The sequence below is a fragment of the Mycena indigotica genome, assembly GCF_014461135.1.
Source record: "Mycena indigotica strain 171206Taipei chromosome Unknown Mind.scaff0004, whole genome shotgun sequence".
In the NCBI taxonomy this organism is placed as follows: Eukaryota; Fungi; Basidiomycota; class Agaricomycetes; order Agaricales; family Mycenaceae; genus Mycena; species Mycena indigotica.
Window position 1 is genome coordinate 5,064,005 of NW_023503003.1, and position 18,117 is coordinate 5,082,121.

General features: G+C 52.2%; 4 protein-coding genes across 4 annotated transcripts; 3 read left to right on the forward strand and 1 right to left on the reverse strand.

Annotated features, from left to right (window-relative positions):
• Positions 1–7: 7 nt before the first annotated feature.
• MIND_00538600 (Argonaute-like protein) lies at positions 8–595 on the forward strand (the record flags this gene model as incomplete). The annotated part of the gene is made up of 5 exons (XM_037362169.1): positions 8–109; positions 161–174; positions 224–312; positions 364–542; positions 593–595. Exons 1-5 carry the CDS (start codon positions 20–22, stop codon positions 593–595), a joined length of 375 nt encoding a protein of 124 aa, XP_037222461.1. The 5' UTR covers positions 8–19.
• Positions 596–3,505: 2,910 nt separating this feature from the next.
• MIND_00538700 (uncharacterized protein) lies at positions 3,506–3,913 on the forward strand (the record flags this gene model as incomplete). The annotated part of the gene is made up of 2 exons (XM_037362170.1): positions 3,506–3,675; positions 3,721–3,913. The coding sequence occupies exons 1-2, from the start codon at positions 3,578–3,580 to the stop codon at positions 3,911–3,913; spliced, it is 291 nt and encodes a 96-aa protein (XP_037222462.1). The 5' UTR covers positions 3,506–3,577.
• Positions 3,914–5,065: 1,152 nt separating this feature from the next.
• On the forward strand, positions 5,066–9,722 carry MIND_00538800 (SER THR protein phosphatase family protein; the record flags this gene model as incomplete). Its single annotated transcript, XM_037362171.1, has 24 exons — positions 5,066–5,260; positions 5,314–6,126; positions 6,176–6,566; positions 6,614–6,658; positions 6,706–6,739; positions 6,791–6,822; positions 6,870–7,021; positions 7,069–7,137; positions 7,186–7,211; positions 7,261–7,453; positions 7,502–7,635; positions 7,872–7,922; positions 7,974–8,025; positions 8,075–8,119; positions 8,174–8,233; positions 8,286–8,298; positions 8,345–8,448; positions 8,498–8,576; positions 8,627–8,770; positions 8,828–8,986; positions 9,027–9,148; positions 9,195–9,241; positions 9,292–9,537; positions 9,584–9,722. The coding sequence occupies 24 exons, from the start codon at positions 5,066–5,068 to the stop codon at positions 9,720–9,722; spliced, it is 3,345 nt and encodes a 1,114-aa protein (XP_037222463.1).
• A 50-nt stretch (positions 9,723–9,772) lies between these two features.
• MIND_00538900 (F-box domain-containing protein) lies at positions 9,773–12,289 on the reverse strand (the record flags this gene model as incomplete). The annotated part of the gene is made up of 3 exons (XM_037362172.1): positions 9,773–10,861; positions 10,915–11,164; positions 12,150–12,289. 3 exons carry the CDS (start codon positions 12,287–12,289, stop codon positions 9,773–9,775), a joined length of 1,479 nt encoding a protein of 492 aa, XP_037222464.1.
• Positions 12,290–18,117: the final 5,828 nt, after the last annotated feature.

Here is an 18,117-nt window from a genome sequence, read left to right on the forward strand (position 1 = left end):
CGAGCTGCGAGCCTTTGCGATGGGTGAGTTGAGGGATGGGTGGAGGGTAAGGCTCACCTTTGCGATGGGTGAGTTGCAGGAGGGTACGAGTCGCCCTGCACATTATTCTGTGCTATTAGTTTGATTCCGTCTCTGTGCAGCGTAATCATGCTATCTACAGGATAACAATTTGAAGTCGGCTGAGTTGCTTTTGCTCGTATCACGAAAATTGACCTTGCTTCAGTGCCGACGCAATGCAATCTTTCTGCTATGCGCTCTGTCACGTTTACGCTGGCTCGACCCGCTCAGTCTCGATTCCCCCACCGGTTTATTGTCTGTCAACTTTCCCTGTTGCGTCGTTGTCCAATCATCTTGTTTCTCTAGACGCCGACAAAGTTTGCGCCCGAGCCAAGATCCATTTCGATCCCTCGAGGCAGGATACCAACTTCTCGGAAACTGCATCTACGGCTACTGGGACGACGGCAGCAACGGAGACTCTCGAGGCTTTCAAACGCGACTTCATGCCGGTGCACAATCTTCAATCCGAACGAGCTTATTTCTCGGTAAGTCGTGCAATCCACTCTCTCCTGGCCGCCACTGAACCCGACCATAGTAATTGGAAGATGCTCGTAGCTAGAAACTTTTACATTCGTTAGTCATTACTGTCGTTACGTGTCGTCAATTCGATTGTGTTTATGTCTATGCAACCGCCACCTCAAACTTGAGCCCCTCTATCCGATAGACCTGCATTCGCTTTTCGAACTTGCGACTGAACTTGCGCGAGCTGGTATATTTGACGTCTGCCAACCGCGCAACCAGCGGCGGGGCCATTGCATTCCTCTCTTCTTCCGTCCACCACCTCGTTTCCACCATCTCCTGCAGCTCGCTTTCATCGAAATCGCATCTTAACGATGCCAGCCAGAGGACTTCGAGTTTCGGCACCAGCGGGGTGGCGTCGAAGGGCGTATAGCGTAAGGAAGCAAGAACACCGCTGTCAATGCAGTTCGAGCAGTTGTATATTTCTAGGTGGGAGAGGTTGGGGGTGTGTTGGAGCGCGGATTGGAGGTCCTCTGGAGTAAGCGCACAATGGTCGATGTGGAGACGTGATATGAGAGGAGAACGAAGCTGGAAAGCCGTGAATGGGGTAGGCGACCAGGTTATTACACCTGAATGGTACTCTCCGTACAGTTTTAGAGACGTGAGTTTGGGGAGAGATAGTGACTGGAAGAAAGGCGTAAAATGGGCCGAAGAAGACGTGTTGGCAATGCTGATCTCGAGGGTGCGTAAGAGTGGTATGACAACTGGTTGTGGCTCGGTTTCTGGTTCAGGAAGAGAAGCCCAGCCAGAAGTCTGGAGCGTCGCTGAAATCAGACCAGTGCATCGGAGGATGATGTCCAGACAAACTTGAGGCGAATCGTGAGCAAGCGCAAGGTGTGTGAGCTGCATCCATGGTAGCGGGAATACAGACGCGTTACTGACTTGCCAGAGAGTCGCCCTTCGTAGTCGTGTGGCCGTCACAAATATATCCTGGCTGAAAGAAACCTCCTCCTTGCCAGTTCCCCGCAACTCCAATGCCTCTAAACTGCGGAATGCACCACTCGGTATTTGCCCTAGTGTTGGGAGGAGCTTCGTCGTCAAATTTAGCGCTTGCCATCGTCCAGGAACGACGAATAAGGTGTCCAACAGCAAGGCCAGCGAAACGGACTCGTAACCTGCCCCTAATGAGATAGGCAGAGGTAGGGGAGCGCTGCGTTCAAGGAAGAGTTTGGTGGCCTCGACTTTGGTGGGGTTGACGAGTGGTAGCAGCCGCACCCATATCTCTGGTGTTTCCAACGCTACTTTGCGCCAATGGCTGCAAACTTGACCCAAGGCCAGCACTTGTTGAATCCGTGGTGGTGGGTCTCCGGAGACGGCAGAACGGAATATTCTGCCGAGCACTGTTTTTAGGGAGCGTCCGAACAGGGGTGACTATGAGTTGAAGAGCTCGAATAAGCTCTGTTTCGCGTCGAATGAGTGCTTGGAGGTCCGAAATTTGGCTCTCCAGTCTGACAATAGTGGCCTGCGATTCGCGTATGAGGGCATTAGCATGGTCTTGGACTGTCAAGGAGGTCGTTTGGGCGAGGAGGAGGGCGATAGACAGCGTTTCGGCCATGAAAAATCAGAACACATGGCCCAGGCGAAGAAGACACAAAAATGATCTGTTTGCCGGTTGAGTCTCATGGTCGGGAGCCCGCGTCTACGCTGCTATAGTACTGGGCAGGGTCGTGTTTTATGTGACTCGAGGCTGGCTATCTTTCCTCGAACGGAATGTAGGTGCAGTTTGAGGCATCTGAAGCAAATTTTGCTTATAGGTCACACGCTGTCACTCGATGATACCGGACCGAATTCTGCTGGTAGGTAGTTTCACAATAGCGGAGGACGGGGAGAAAGAGACGACGACCGATTAAGAAGGGCTATGCTGCGAGTAAATCCAATGGACATCACCAAGTTCCGCAGTGACATTACACTTCCAACCTGCAGTCCTGCTCGAAATGAACCCCAGCCCTTGAAATTCGCAAGCATTCGTACCCCCAAAAGACACGAACGCTCGCGAGCATTTATTTCGACAACGGCAGGTGGAGTACAAGCTGTCCAAAAATGGCTTCTGTTTTGGAGAGAGTTGCCTGAAGGGTGGCCATGGGATGTATGCATGTGGGAAGAGCGTGGAATCCAGTTGTGAGCGGACCGAGCGGAAATGTAGGTGAGCTAAGCCTAAGCGCTAGCGAGGATATCTCTTTAGCAGGGTTTGCTCCTCAAGTTGGAGCCGGTTGGCTGCTCCATATTTGATACGCATGCATTGACGCGAAAAACGGACCGCAGGACCTGAGCCTGAGGGTTTTATCAGAATACGATCCACAGCTTCGCACTTTTGGCAAGTCCTTAGAATAGCACAGGTAGCCGAGGTTCAACAGGCTGCTCAGTGCTGTTGACAGAATGGTGCTGTCGCATAGAGATCCACAATCTAAGCGACGATGGCGATGTGGGGTAGACCGTCGATGTGCCAGTTCACTAACAGGACAGCTGTTGGAGCCACAACGGAGGAGAGCCGGCAGACGCTTTATGCACAATCGCTTGTCATAGCCTGAGGAGCAGATTGACGACAGGGTCGACCAGATTGACGAAGCCACAAGTACAAGCCAACAGTAAAGTGACCGTGGGTGTGTGAGAGGATCCGTCGCTACCGCTGTCCGTGGCAACGATGAGCGGTGTCTAGATCTGGGAGACGATTGAAATCCTGCTGGAACGGAGTATCAGATGGTGTTCACCTGTGGAGTGAGAAATTAAGGCAGATGGGTGGCCAAAACGCATGAACGCTCTAATAAACTGGCAGCGTTTAAAGTGGGATATTGAGGCTATCATAAGCATTATTAAGGGGCTTTCCGAGTTCAACATAGCGGTCGGAGACAAGGAAACAAGGCTCGTGACCGTGTTGGTCACGGTATGAGATCATGATGTGACACATGTGACTGGATGATTCCCAGCTCCACCTCGACAGAAACTCCAATGCCATCTCAGGTCTTCCCCGCCGAGAGACGCCCTGTTTGCTCAAAGATACACGATGCCAAACGAGTTTCGAGTCCGACAGTACATAAAAGCCAATTTGGAGGGGGAGGACAAACGGAATAGCACCACTTGTGGAGCATCCGACTCCGAACGGTTAGCTATGCACATGGCCACCTTTTTCGGTTGAGTAATTTTCAGGGCACGCATATATAATACCACCGCGGAAACAGACCCGGGCCCCACTTCAACTCAAACCAACTCTTTCATCGTCGCTCTCTCTTCTCTCTCCTCTTGCTGTCCTCCCTTCTTCTACATCTTTACCTTCTACGCCTCTCAGCCCTGGCTCCCCGACTATGACTACGGCGGCGGCCGGGAATGCAGCTGGGAATGACACTGCGCCACCACCTATCGTTTTATACTCGCGCGCGTTACAGGCCTACACTCTTCGGTTGTGGAATGACTCGTTGAGAAAAGCAGAAGAGGAGCAACGTCGTCGGCGTCGAACTGATATTTTGCGGAAAGAGAGCGGGTTGGCTATCGATGTCCAGGTTCAACGGCAACCAGCGACCAGTCCCTCATAACATTGGTGCAACTTCATCGACTCTTGCCACCAGGCCAAATGAGCCTCGCACAGCACGCTGCCACACCCATTCACCCATCCAGCAAGCCACTCGCAATATGCTGCTACGTGTTTTGGCTCTCCGACTACCTCCGATCGCAGTATTTATTTGCTGCACGCGGTCATGGTGTTGTGAACGACCAGCTAGAAAGACAGACACAGTCTGGTCTCAACTGTACTTTATTGCTTGTATTATATGTTCAATTTTATCAACTACGCTCGTCCGCTCTGATCTTCTTCTCTGAGTTCTCATGGTAGAGACTGGTTCCCAGGATGAGGCTAATTCTAGCTCTGACGCTCGAACTTGACTTCGAAGTGATCCTCTTTTTTAATCTCCCTGGTTCCCAGGTAGAGGACGCCTATTAGCTTTCCCCGGGGGGTACTGGTCTCTTGGGCCATGGAGAGGCTAGGCGCCAGACCTCTTTGTCCAAGAGAACTTGAAAGTGATCCTCTTTTCACCCTTGCTTACGTTACAGTATATTCTTTACTCCCAACCACCACCCCACCGACGTCAACGCCTTCTTGTACTCGCTCTTCGCTCAGGACTAGGCCAATTGACGCACTTCCCCCCTCAATGACGCCACACCGATCATTGGGAAGGTACGTGGATGCCCTTGAAGCCATCGACCATGTCAACAAGGAAGAGAAGACTGTCGGTGGGCTTCATTTACACTGTATCCTATCAACTGACAGTCATGCACGAATGCACAGAATTTTCAACGTCTGCTCTTCAAAAACTTCCCCACACTCCCCATGTCGTCAATACAGAGTCGCCGTGCTCTTCTCGGGACTTGACAGCATGTTGACTGATATGCCGAAAGCGCTGACTGCAGACAGAAGCACGTTTATTTGCCGAAACGGCCAACGTTCGTCGGGGAAGGTCTTATTATACTGCCCTCCGCCCCAAACCATCTCCCACCCACGATGATGGGTGCACTCCAATTGCTGCTGCATGCTTCCGTCACCGTCATGGCGGCTTCTACTACGAGCCAAAAGTTCGCGACTTCCGTCTTCACTGCGCCTGGTCGATTTCCCACAACGATGTTCACGAAGTACTATAATAACCCGACACAAACAGCATCTCAAGTCCAGCCATTAGTCAAGGATCCAGTTGAGACAGTATGTGACCGGATCGCGTGTTAATAGTTCAAGTTTATATTTCCATTGTCCAGGGCCTCGTCTACCCACTCGCTTTAACGAGCCCTGATACCATTCCTACAAACGATACTACCGATCCACATCCTTTACCGCCTACTGCATCGTCGTCTCTCCTGCTTGAACAAGCTTTCAATCAGATCATTGCCATCTCCACCAACCCGACCTTTGGCTCAAACAACTGTGCACGGTGCCAGGCAGGATTGGGGGTCGCCAAATTTCTCGCTCTCGCATCTCCAGAGAATGGTCCAGTACTAGCCGTAAGACTTTGCGAACACTTCAAATTTTCTTCGAGCTGTGGGACCTCCTTCAGCCGTTTGGCTTTGGGTTCCGTGATAACCCAGGTCGTTGCAAACGCGAATGTTGGCGGATATGATGGACAGATGCTTTGCCAGAACTTCATCAACGGTCTTTGTCCCCTCCCGCCGGCCACACCGCTCAACTTGACTTCATGGTTTACCAAACCGAAACCAAACCCGATTCCGCCACCCAAGAAACCCAGTGGCAAACTCCTCAAGGTGCTTCATGTATCGGACTTCCATCTCGACCCACGATATGCAACTGGCGCTGAGGCTAATTGCACCTCCGGTCTCTGCTGTCGGAGCCATGGCTTCAACAGTGCAAGCCCAAACACGACGCTGTTCCCCGCGCCAAGGTTTGGCGCCTTCAATTGTGATACCCCTCTCGCGTTGGGACTAGCAGCGTTGCAGGCTATCCCAGTTCTAACGGGAGCAAAGGGGACTGGATTCGATTTCACAGTCTACACTGGCGACTTGGTCTCGCACGACCCGGATAACCAGCTTTCGAGGGATTATGTGACTTACACTGAGGTCAGGATTCTAGTATTGTCTTATATCACAATCTGATTTTGACTAATAGACCGTCGTTTTCGATCTTTTCAAACGAACACTTGGCTCCGGTCCTGTTTATGCGGCATTGGGAAATCATGATTCATATAATCAGGCTCAGGATGCCCATCACGCACTCGGAGATAGCCTCGCGCAGCAATTCCAATGGAACTACGACCATCTTGCGGCCCTTTGGCAACACGAATCTTGGCTCCCTGCTGCTGCCGTCGCCCTGGCTCGTGCTCACTACTCTGCGTATATGGTACAGCGTCATGACGGTTTCCGTGTCATTTGTTTGAATACTGACATGTGGTATCGTGCGAATTACTTCAACTATATCCAGCTAGACACCCCCGACAATTCGGGAATGTTACGATTCCTTACAGACGAGCTACAGGATGCGGAGGATGCTGGTGACAGAGGTATGCTGAATTCGCCCGTTCTAGGAGTCGAACTTGATGGTGTTTAGTTTGGATCATCGGACATGTTTTGTCTGGTTGGGATGGGTCTAACCGTGGGTTGAGTCTTGAATATAATTCCTCTTTTTGAACCCCTTCCCAGCGCTGGTTAACCCAACAGACTTGTTCTACCAAATGTGAAAAAAAAATTCCTCATCTCTTCGCATGCAACAACTCATTCTTGATAGTATTGATCGCTACTCTCCGCATGTTGTTGCGAGTATGAATGGTCTTTTCATATCTTACATCCGCTCATCCGGTATTCAGACGTCTTCTTTGGACATACTCACGAAGATCAGGCGAGCCAACTTCATTCTTCGTTTCGCACTAAATCTGAAGCGAAAGCCAGGCCACAATCTTCTATGCCAACAACGCAACCAACATCAGCGCAGGGACTGCGCAAACCATGGCATGGGTGGGTCTGTGTAGTTCATCTTTTTTGACTTGACGTCTTATGCTGTCGAAGATTGGACCATCGCTTACCCCTTTAAATCACCTCAACTCTGGTTTCAGAATGTATGAAGTCGATTCGTCGGTACGCTAAGATTTTTTCGGTGCAAAGCTAGCTCTAACTAGTGGTCAGACATTTGACATCATGAATGCTTACACGTACGAGCTCCTTCACTCTTGCGTTCGTTGGAAACTCAATCGAATCTAGTTGGAAGAGTGACGTCAACACTTTCAGTGCTCTTGACCATCAACTCGAGTTTGGTCCACCCTACTCGTTCGAGTACAGCACACGGGATACATATGGCCCCAGCGTTCCTGGCTGGACTGCTAGCGACCCACTGAACGCTACCTTCTGGCATCTTGTCACTGAGGCTATGGAGGCCAACTCGTCTCTCGTGGCGGTTAGTTGATGCTTTCCATGCCCAGAAATTATGTCTGAATTTGTACAGACATTCAACACGCTCCAGGGCAAAAGCTCTGTGTTGACTGCGCCATGCACTGGGGACTGCGTCAAGGCGAAGATATGTTATCTGCGGAGCGGGTCGGCGGCAATTGCGAAGCAAAACTGCATCCCTGGGTTCGGGTCAGTGCAGTAGGCGAACGAAATGTAATTGATCCAAGCCTGAACACTGACTGATTCATTGTCTCACTTCCACGGTTTCAACATTTCGAGAAAGCCTTGTCTTCGTGATCTTATCTTATCAAACCCACCGGAGTTTCCTCGGCGCTTTGGCTTCGGTTATAGTCCATGCGAAAGCAAGTGACCACTTGCAGCCAGGCTTGCTCTCGTACGACCATGGACGCTACTCACGTCCGCAGAACCCGCGTTCATACCGCAGCGATGATATGGGCTGTGTTCCTTGCTGGCTGGTTTGTGGTCGGGCCTACATCGAGCATTGAGCTATGTGCTTATTGCTGTAGGAACGACGGTACACTGGGCCCCCTTATTCCCAGAATCCAAGAGGTATATCATGTAGGTTATCAACACATAGCTGTTGTCCTAGTCGGCTGATAACTCATAGCTTGGGTACATTATCGTCGCTTTGCTCTTTGTTTTTGCATCCTTGGTGTGTTGTCTTATTTGGTTAGCTGAATATGGGTCTCATTGAATCGAACTCAAGGGAGCGATAACTGGTGCGATTTTGACCATCAACTTGACGCCAAAGCTCGGCTTTGGAAAGGTTTAAATTATTTCATCTTCTCAGTCGGGTGGTTTATTGAGGATTGGGTCAGATGTTGCTGCTTGGTATGACACCATTACACTCGACTTAGTGATTATTCACGTTTACAAGCACCGCTATTCCAAATAATTGGGTACAGCCTACAATCGGCAGCATTACCATACCCTGTTTTCGCCTTCGCGTCGTTCTTGAACTCGATCGGTGTTTGCATGCTGGTAAATCTACCTAGACTCTGTCATAGAAGCTCATATGTCTCACTTCCAGGATGCTCAAGCGAATGGTTATGTGGCTAACATCGCGCGAAACGGCGAGGCCCGAATGGGGTATACGCAGGCTGCTTATGGTGGACAATATTAATATTCTCTCGTCAAAAACATCAACTGAGAGACTTAGGTGCTGGTCTATTCGCTGCGCCGCTTGTATCCACGCAGTTTGCCCAAATCCACCGCTGGTCGTTTCACTACTTGGTATCTCTGGGAATCACACTGTCCAACCTCATTATCCTCGCTCTGGTTTTCCGGGGACGATCTCAGGCAGGTCAGTAATCCGTGATGGACTTCGAGCGCGTAGTCAAATGAGTGTTTGTCCCCGCAGAATGTCTTCAATCTCTCGGCCAAGAGCCTGCACCGACCAGCGCTACCGCTCAGGGAGAAGCCAAGAATAATCACATGCGGGCGCTGTTCACCGTCAAAGCGCTACATTTAATGGCGCTTTTCCTCTTCGTCCATGTTGGTGTCGGTGTCGCGAACGGAGGTTAGGTCCTTGATCAGTGTTCTCACGCTTTTGATCGCAGGCTGGTCGGTGAGCTACATGATTAATGTGCGTGGGGGAGGTGCCCAGAGCGGGTATATCGCGGCGGGATACTCTGGTGGCGTGGTGCTGGGCCGCATTGTGTTGATTCCCTTGAACAAACTGGTCAGTGACAGCCGTTTTCGAAGATTTATTCTGACTCCTTCACAAGATCGGGGAAAATCGGGTCGTATACGTATATACCCTCATCGCCATCGGGTACCTCATGCTTTTAACAACTCGAACACAGCTAACATTCGTCTCGAAAGTCTCCAGTTGGTCGTGTGGCTCGTCCCCTCTCTGGTCGGTGATGCCATCGCGCTCGCCTTTGGCGGGATGATGTCCGGCCCGCTATACCCGCTTGCGCTCAACCGGGCCACCAGACTGTTCCGCTCCCATCTGTTGACGCCTGCTATGGGCTGGATGGCCGCCGTCGCTACTGTTGGCGGGGCCATCATCCCATTTATTGCTGGGGCGATCTCAAGCAGGGCTGGCATCAAAAGTCTGCAGCCAGTGTAAGGAGTTAATGGCCCTTCTACGTCATTCTCTGAGAGGTTTCAGGATCGTCGCAGGAATGGCGGTGATGCTCATTTTGTGGACATTAGTCCCACAAGCAACTGCACCAGTTGCTGAGGAAGAAAAGCGCGCGACTGAAGTGAAGGATGAAAAGCATGCGACGAGCCCCCAACGTGAAATTTAGTGAGAGGTGATTCAGGCTACAGTTTATAAATACACGTAAAATTACAACCCCTACGCTTCATATTCCCTCCATTCGCCATCCAACATTTTGATACCTCTTCTCAACAACCGTCTCCGCCACTCCATCATTTCTCCTTGCACACCTGTTGACTGTGCACTCGCCCCCATTCCTTTTCGTAGCCAGCGCACGTCGCGAGCGCGAATGGCACGTAAATATGGAAACTGGGGGAGTAGAGTTCGCTCCAGAATAGGCCAGAAGTCGGGGTCTGGCCGGGGGACAGAGAGGATTTGAAGGGGAAAGGGTATGGCTGCCGCGTTTGGAAGACTGATGTAAGATGGAAGTGGGCGCTCGAGGGACAGGTGGGTAAGCTTTGGTGCGAGAGACATCAGTGTTGAGATTGATGGGGATGTGTGCAGTCGTGTTGGCCAGGATTTCGGGGTAAAGAGGAGGAGAGAGCGAAGATTTGTGCCGTGTGATTCGATGAAGGGTGTAGATAGCGTGTTGGGAACGTCTTCGTAGGGCGTAAGTGTGAGCTTTTGGAGGGCGGGGAGTGGGGAGTTGACAAGTATAAATAGTAAATGTGATGAGCAGACGGAGAGAATTGTCAGCGTTCGCAGGCGAGGAAGATGCAGTGGAAAGAATGGTTCTGGCGCAGAGATCGCCTGCACGGGGTCTATAAGTTCGGCTGGGTCAAGTCCGACTCCAATAACTTCGAGCTCTTCAATATTGAGACAGCTACGAAGGAGGTTTGTCAAAGGCTCCTCCTCTCCATTATCTGGGGCGGGAGAGTAGCTGATCCCCTCTAAGACCTTCAACGAACTCGCACATATATTCCGTCCCAAGCTTTCCATTACCCGTCGACTGAGCACAAACGACGGGTTCATTGAAAGCCGGGATAGAAACGGGACAAGGGGGAAGAGCCCAACTAGCAGAGAATCTAGCATAAGGGCTTGCGCCTGGCCGACATACTCGACAGCAGACAAGTCAAGTGTTTGAACCCATCTTCCTGGGCTGGAATACGGAAAGCGATGCAGCGGCGACCAGTTCTGGTCTGCCAGTTCCAAACGCATTGTGAATTGAGTGAAGGCAGTCAATTTGGAGAGCTTGACGCGGGAGTAGACCAATGGACAAACCATGTCCTGCGCCAAGGGTCAGAAACTTGGCAATTGTAATGAAACATACCACGACCGACCTTGAACGCCTTGCACGCTCTCATTAGCCCCCACAGGTCCCTCAATTCAGTTACCCATCCGAAAATAGCCGTCCAGAGTTCGACAGGGAGCTCTGGAAGTCGTTTGGGCGGTGGGAGTAATGCGACAAGTAGGAACGCGCCAGCGTGCCTGGCGTAAGGTCGCGGACGCAGGAGAATTGTCGAGGTCGAGCTCATCGAAACGTGTGGAAGAGAGACGGTAGGAACATCCCGGAGGCGCGAATGGGAAAATCTGGAAGATGGTTATGGGCAAGCCGCGGCATATCAGATGACGATGAATGGTTCTGGCGTAAAACTTTTCGTTGTGAAGCAAGATTGCGCACCTCTGCTGCTTCACCTCAACGCTGCTTGCTCACCCATCGCAAAGGCGAGCCTTACCTCCACCCATCCCTCAACTCACCCATCGCAAAGGCTCGCAGCTCGCTAAGGCTCGCGCGAGGGCTCCTAGTTATATACAACTTCCAGTGTATTACGCTATTTACATACATTGATTCTAGTACGCGTCGCGTCGCGTCCCCTCGCCGCGCGTGCACCTCCCCGATCACTTCCCCCTCTCACCGGCTTCCCATCGGCTCAACATCACCGTGTATTCTCCAACTCCCTCTACCACCTCCAACAAAAACCAAGAAAATCCGCCAAGAATTGGCTGAGAACGCCTTTTGATGGAACAAGTGCAGTGTTGTGCCTCGCTATCTCGGATCGCCATGATGCAAGATTGAGAAAAATAAGCAGTCGGAAAGAGTCGAAAGCGCGGCTGAGAATGCGCAGGGAGACTTGGAGAAAACTTCACAGCCAGTGTTGCGAGGTGAGAGCAATGTCGTGGGCAAGAACTGCGGTGTCTCAGCACGATGCGCCAACGCTGGCGGGAGAACGGGGGGTGACGTTTCAGCCTCGCTGTCTCGGATTACAACAACGCAAGACTGAGAAAAAGTGAGCTAGAATAAAAGCAGATCCTCGTAGACTTGCCATTAAAGAGTCAGTGCAAAGGCACCGGCCAGTCTCAGATCGGGATATTGCACGACTGAGAAATCCAGAGAGGTTGGCAGCGTTAAAGCGGCAACGTCCCGAACAGCTCCAGAAATCGGGTGCCTGTGGGGGAACATGTTGTCGTTGCTGACACGATAGCGCTGCCCGTCCACGGTAAACGTCGCTGGTGACGAGTATGTAGCGCGGAACTGCTACTGGCAAAGTGTGAGGACCAACACATTGTTACTCACAACCCCGCCGCAAAATCCAGCGTTGGCAGCCCATTGCGTTGTTGGTGGGATAACGAGTCAAGGTAGCAAGAGCGGGTTGTCTTGTCATTGGCGGGTGACCAGCAAGGAAGACCGTCGGGGACATGTGATGAGGCGAACATGGCGGGTGTGATCCGCGCAGCTCAGGACGAGCGCGTGGGGAGGGCCAAGTGGAAAGGGTGGGCAGCATCAATCTCAGGGCGGCAGGGCAAGGTTGGCGTGGAAGGCGGCCCTATGGTTGGTTGGTTGGTGAGGAAAGTCGTGCCGAGTGGGTTTGGATTGGAGCGCCAAGACACGAGAGCAATTGGCAGGACTGCTTGTGATCTCTGGCTGGACGAGGGCTAGGATGAAGCCATGGACAATGATGGATCCATCGGGGATGCGGCACGAGGGCGAGAGCTGGGTTGCCGGCTTAAGTCGTGAGGGGATGAATGGTGTCTCGTCATTTGTGCCTGAGAAGTTGCCGGCACCGCGCGATGCGGGCTTTGGTTAGGAAAATGGACAACTTGAAGGGGGCCTGACGTGCGCAGAAGGGTCGTGGGGGGAGTGGTGGTGTTTTTAGGACAGTAGGTCGGTCCGCTGGCGGGAGTCAAGGTGTCGCAGGTGGTAGGACAAAGAAAACGTGTTGCGATCACGGGCTTAAAGTGATGGTGGTGATCTGCCAACGGAGTTACTCAAGAAATGGGAGAGCGAAGCAGCATATGACATACGGGTGGACAGCGGCAGCGCCTCCGGCGCTACGCAAGCGCGAGACAAACGAGAGTTGTACAACGTGGGACAGTGTCACCTGCAGACATAGTTAATCAAGAAATGGGAAAACAAAGCACACACATACGGGTGGAGGGCAGCAAATGGCTGCCAACGTCAACTTTGCTGGCCCAACCTGTATCTTGGCCTCCGGCGGCAAAACCCCGCAAAAAATGAGCCGATTTAACGCGAATTTTGAGGGCAGAATTGCGTGCCGAAATTATCGGATGATGCGTATCACTGATCGGATCACGGCCGGCATGTCGGCATCCGACGCCCGGGACACCGCATCAGCCGGATATGATGCCTGGGCCTGATCAGTCAATCAAAAATGGGGATTTTTTCGAAATCATACCTTGCTGCAAATGGCAGCAGCCGCAAGCTTAAGTCCAGGCGGTTTCGCATCGCCTCCGGCGGCAAAAAAGTCTGGCAAAAGTGAGTTATTTTCAAGTCAAAAGTGTGTCGGCAAAATCGCTTACGTACTGATAAATTTGCACCGAAAAGTCTCGGAAAGTGCAGAGCCAGAAGTGTTCTGTTGTCGGACGGGACGTGCGCGGCGTTAGACACACATAACATGGCCGTTGACGCCAGAGGTAGGGACGCGATGGGTTGTTGACACCAGCTGTTGACGCGAGCGCATATGGGGTTGACAGTCTGCAAGCTGTAGGTAAGCACAAAAATGGAAGAGCAGAAAGGTACGCACTAGGAGAAGGAATTCAGGTCGCGAGAAAGCAGAGGTTGAGATCTACTAATGGCGCGACCCTTCGAGCAATTAGTGAGCACATAAGCATAGCGCGCGAGAAATATCAGACCTACCCGCGTTGCAAGTGGCAGGAGCGACAGTAGGATATTGGGGTCGTGGGCACGAGCGGCAGGCACCAAGGCAGTAAAAACGGCTAAGTACATTGGTCAGCGCACAAAAACACAAGGAAAGTGAAAAAACAGACCTTCTGTGGACGCGTCTGAGGGACGCAAGCGGACAAAACCTATTAAGCATCACTGGTCAGCGCACAGAATTGAGCAACAAGGTGACACAGACGCGACGGTGACTCCATTTACGTCGAGAGTGGTTGAGACCACGCTGGCAGCTTATTTCCCCAGTATAAACCGCGCAGAAACCACTGCGAGATGCAAGTTAGTGCAAGAAACACAACGAGGGCCAGCAGAACATACATAAACTTCAAGGGCAGTAAGCGGCCGGGAGTTCGTGCATGTTGCGCCGCAAACTCTGAGTCATATGAGCACACTGAAGAGAAAAGGGCAAGGAAACAAACCTATGACAAGTCTGAGGGGCGCTTCAAGTTGGTGAGCCCGCGAGAAACGTGGAGAAAGCGAGCAATAGACCTTAGAATAACTTGAAGGTGGGTGACGCGTCGGAGAGCCACTTGGTGCCAGCATTTGGGTGGGCGACGCGAGGGAGAGGGTCTTGGATTGTTGACGGTTAAGAGCAAAAAAGTCACGGCGTGTGATATACCGACACGACAGTGATGCATCAGGCTTACGGCGACGGCGTCCGACTCTGCCGGGTTTCGGGGATGAAGGCCGACGGATGATTTATTTGGTTGAGCGTCGGGGGAGAGTTAGGCAAGCGGCGGACGGGCGGGGGAATGGAGAGTGAATGCCGTTGAAGAAGGGCGGAGACGGCCCTGCCAAGGCTCAGCCTCGCTTAGGGTGAACACATGTGAAGCTGAGCGGAAAGCATTTCAAACGCTTCTTGGTCTGAGTGGTTACGTTTATGTCTTCTTCCTTCACGCTATTTTGCCGATTCAACATTTTTGTGCCTAGAGTAGTTTTGGTTTTTTTGGATGATGATGTCCGAAATTGATCAGCTGAACTGCTTCCCAATCTTTTCTGGTCATCACCCTCACCTTACTTAGTCCACACGCTGCGCCGCGCCGCTGATTCAGCTGAACATCCATCCGGACCGATATGGAAATGCTCTGCAGATGCTGGAATTGGTGTCCCAAACAGTGGTGATCGGGTCAAAGAGAGCGTGGGAAATAATGTTCAACGCCACTAGACGTTATCCAGAGCTTCATCGCAGCTCAATCCATACTCCAACGGATGCGATTCAACATGAGATCGATTTTGCTGATCATCCAACAGTAGGACATCGCAGCTGCCGATAGGCTTGAAATTTCTTCTGTGACATGTGACACATCATTCCCAGCGCCTCCCATGCTCATTTCCGTCCGCGCGGCGCCCGCTAACGTACCATAGGATAGATATCCGCAAATGCAGCATTTCGCTTCCCGACATCCCAGGGTGGCGGAGCTGGCCAGATCTCCGCACTAGCGTCCTGTAGCCGACGCATCCCAACGTGGGAAGTGTTTCATCGGAGCTCGGAAGCCCGCGATGAAGCTCTGTTGCCCAAGATTCGCTTTTACCATTCTGTGTATCCAGACACATACTGAGGGAATGTGAGCCATGTCAAGGGCTCTACACACTAGAAATGCTGCCCAAGTGCAGTTCCAGCCATTCGATTTTGTCCCCGACGACATCAGGCTTCAATATTGCAATCTCAGCCTAACGGCTATCTTAAGCGAAAGTCAACTCCGCTCATTTCTGCAGCGCATCACCTCGGATTCGGCCCAACATGCCGTTATGGCAAGTATATAAACCTGGGTTTGGCCTCTCAGACTCCCATCGTCTCTTTCTCCCTTCTCCCACTCAGCTTGCCCGACGTCGATGTTCACTTCTTATATACTACAGCTTGTACATTGTCACTCTCCCGCCCGCTCGCCATGACACCCTATCCAACGACGACCAGCACAACGAGCGGCGACTGTTGGGTTGTGCTCGTGCTCGTCGTTCCGATTTGACTTCCTTCACAGGTCATCTTTTTCCCCCGCCCACTGTTCCGACTATTTATCATCGACCCGCTCGTCTTCGCATTCACCATCGGGCTTGGAATCAAAGGTAAGTACAGGTCCTGATTCAACGAGCGACCCAGTTTGACTTACTTGACAGTTTCCACTTTCACCCGTTCTGGCCTTGGTTGTGGAGAACAACGTCGCCGGCATAGTTGACTCGTGAGCTGGGTTGGGTTGGAATGAGGAGCCAGCTGTGAGTGCTGGATCTGCCTCTTAATATCGACAACTGACCTATTCCAAGAGTTGTCCGGGCCTCGTTCTCCTGTGAGTATAAGTCCTAATTTAACCAACGACCCAGTCCGACTTACCTCACAGCTTCGGATTCCTCCCGCCCATGTCCATTCGCTTCCTGGATTTTGGATGGCGCGTGTGTCATTGGCGACTTGCTTGTCGTTTGACTCGTTCTTGCCAAAAAAGGTGAGTATAAGTCCAAAATTGACGAATTACCCAGTTTGACTTACTTCGCAGTTCCGTTCACGGCCTGGTCCCAACAGCCTCACGCGTTGCCTTGCGCTTGGGCTCAGGTTAGCTTGGTGTTGAAGCCTGAGTTTTTTTTTGGTAAGCTTAGCCGTCTGCGACGTTGATCACGACTACTGACCGTGTTTACAGGCTGTCTTAGGCAACCCCCGCGTTCCGGACTCTCTACCCCGTTGCCCTTGACCCAGCTCGGTTTCGGCATAGGGGCATGGTTTGGCGCAGGACTGTTAAAACAGTGAGTTCACTGTCTACGACGTTGACGGAGATGACTGACTCTGTTTGGAGACGCGTCTCGGACAATGCCGAGCTCGTTCTTCATTGCGCGGGCTTCAAGGCCGAGCAGCGACGCGTTGGCCGTCAGCTGGTTTGGCTGGGAGTTGGATAAGGTGAGCGCGGTACATTCCTGTCCGTAAACCGACCACCGAGCGGGTTAGCAGATGAGCTGGTTTGGATTTCCAGGCTCGGGATCGCCGTTACCGACAGAGATTGGACTTGGGTTGGGTTGGGCTGGTTGTTTCACGCAAAAGGTGAGCCCACCACATCTATCTCGGCAGATTAGCAACCGACCTTGTCAACAGAATTGTCTGCTGAAGCGCCGTGTGCTGCTGTCAATTGGTCCGTGCTGCCTTCAACAACGAGGTCGCAGTCGTTGCTGCTGTCTACAGCGTTGAGAGCAGGGAATTGAGACTATATAGTTGGTGAGTCTCGTTCGCTACAACGTCAAAGCCGCTCGCTGACCTTTCAGTGCCCATGTTGTCAAAGCAAATATGGATCTGCTCGGTGTGCCGCCCAAACGAGGGAGAGCAACCACTGAGGGCAAGCTGGCGTAGTTGATGAGTTCGAGGGCGGTTTGGTGGCCGGGCCGACCCGAATACAAGGGAAAAGCAGAGGGGTTAGTTGGCGGTAACGAGTTGTTTGGAGGCATTTGGCGATTTTGTCTCTGACGCCCCAGCTTCCCGCCTAGCTTTCGAGGCAAGCGGGCCGGGGCAGTCCCGCGATTCACGATGCGTTGAGCAGCATGCCGTTCTAGCACGGCGCAGCGTGCCGGCCTAGTTCGTAGCCATTAGCTTGTCGTGAGTTGCCGGAGGGGAAGGGGGAAGCCGGATAGGCGCCGGCGTAAGTTGTGGGGGTGGTCAAATGTTGCCGGTTGGGCCGGAGAGGGCACGGTCGGCGTGGCCAGGTCGCTGTTGATCGCTGGGCGTGGCCGGGTAGAAGTCCGAGCACTGGGGATAGCGGGCTGGCTGGGCCGGACTCACTGCTTGCCTCGAGATCCCCCGCTCCCCTTCCGCCGTTTCTCTCCTGTCTCCCCGCCGTTTCCCGAGTTTGAGGCGCACATGTCGCTATATCGAAGGCTATCGTCGTCATCGAAGAGGCCGTCTGCGCCTGCGCTGACGATTGGGATGGAGGTCAAGACCAAGAGATGCAAGTCACGAGCGATGTGACGGCACGCGTAAAGGCGAGCAAATAGTTTCGTTGTTTCTTCTACTTAATACAGTGGGGTACTGATATCTATTCTGCCAGGCTGCTCGTCGTCCAGTCGATGCCCTCCATTGCATTCTAGCTGGCGAATAAAACTGAAGGTCGGTTATAGTTGACTTTGATTCAATGTTACTTACCTCGTTGTCAGCGCTATCTTCTGGGCTTGTCGCAGTTGCTCGCGCTGACGTCAGACTGAAGGTAAGTGAGTATGTTATTCTTCAATTTATCGGCGAGCTTACCCTGTCCTCAGTAACCATACGGCGGCGCATTTACTGCTTTCGAGCTCGAGCGCGAAGCCAGGATTATCTTTTGGAGTTGGTCAGTTCTATTCACAAGGTTACATATATCCACTTACTGAACTTCAATTGTAGAAA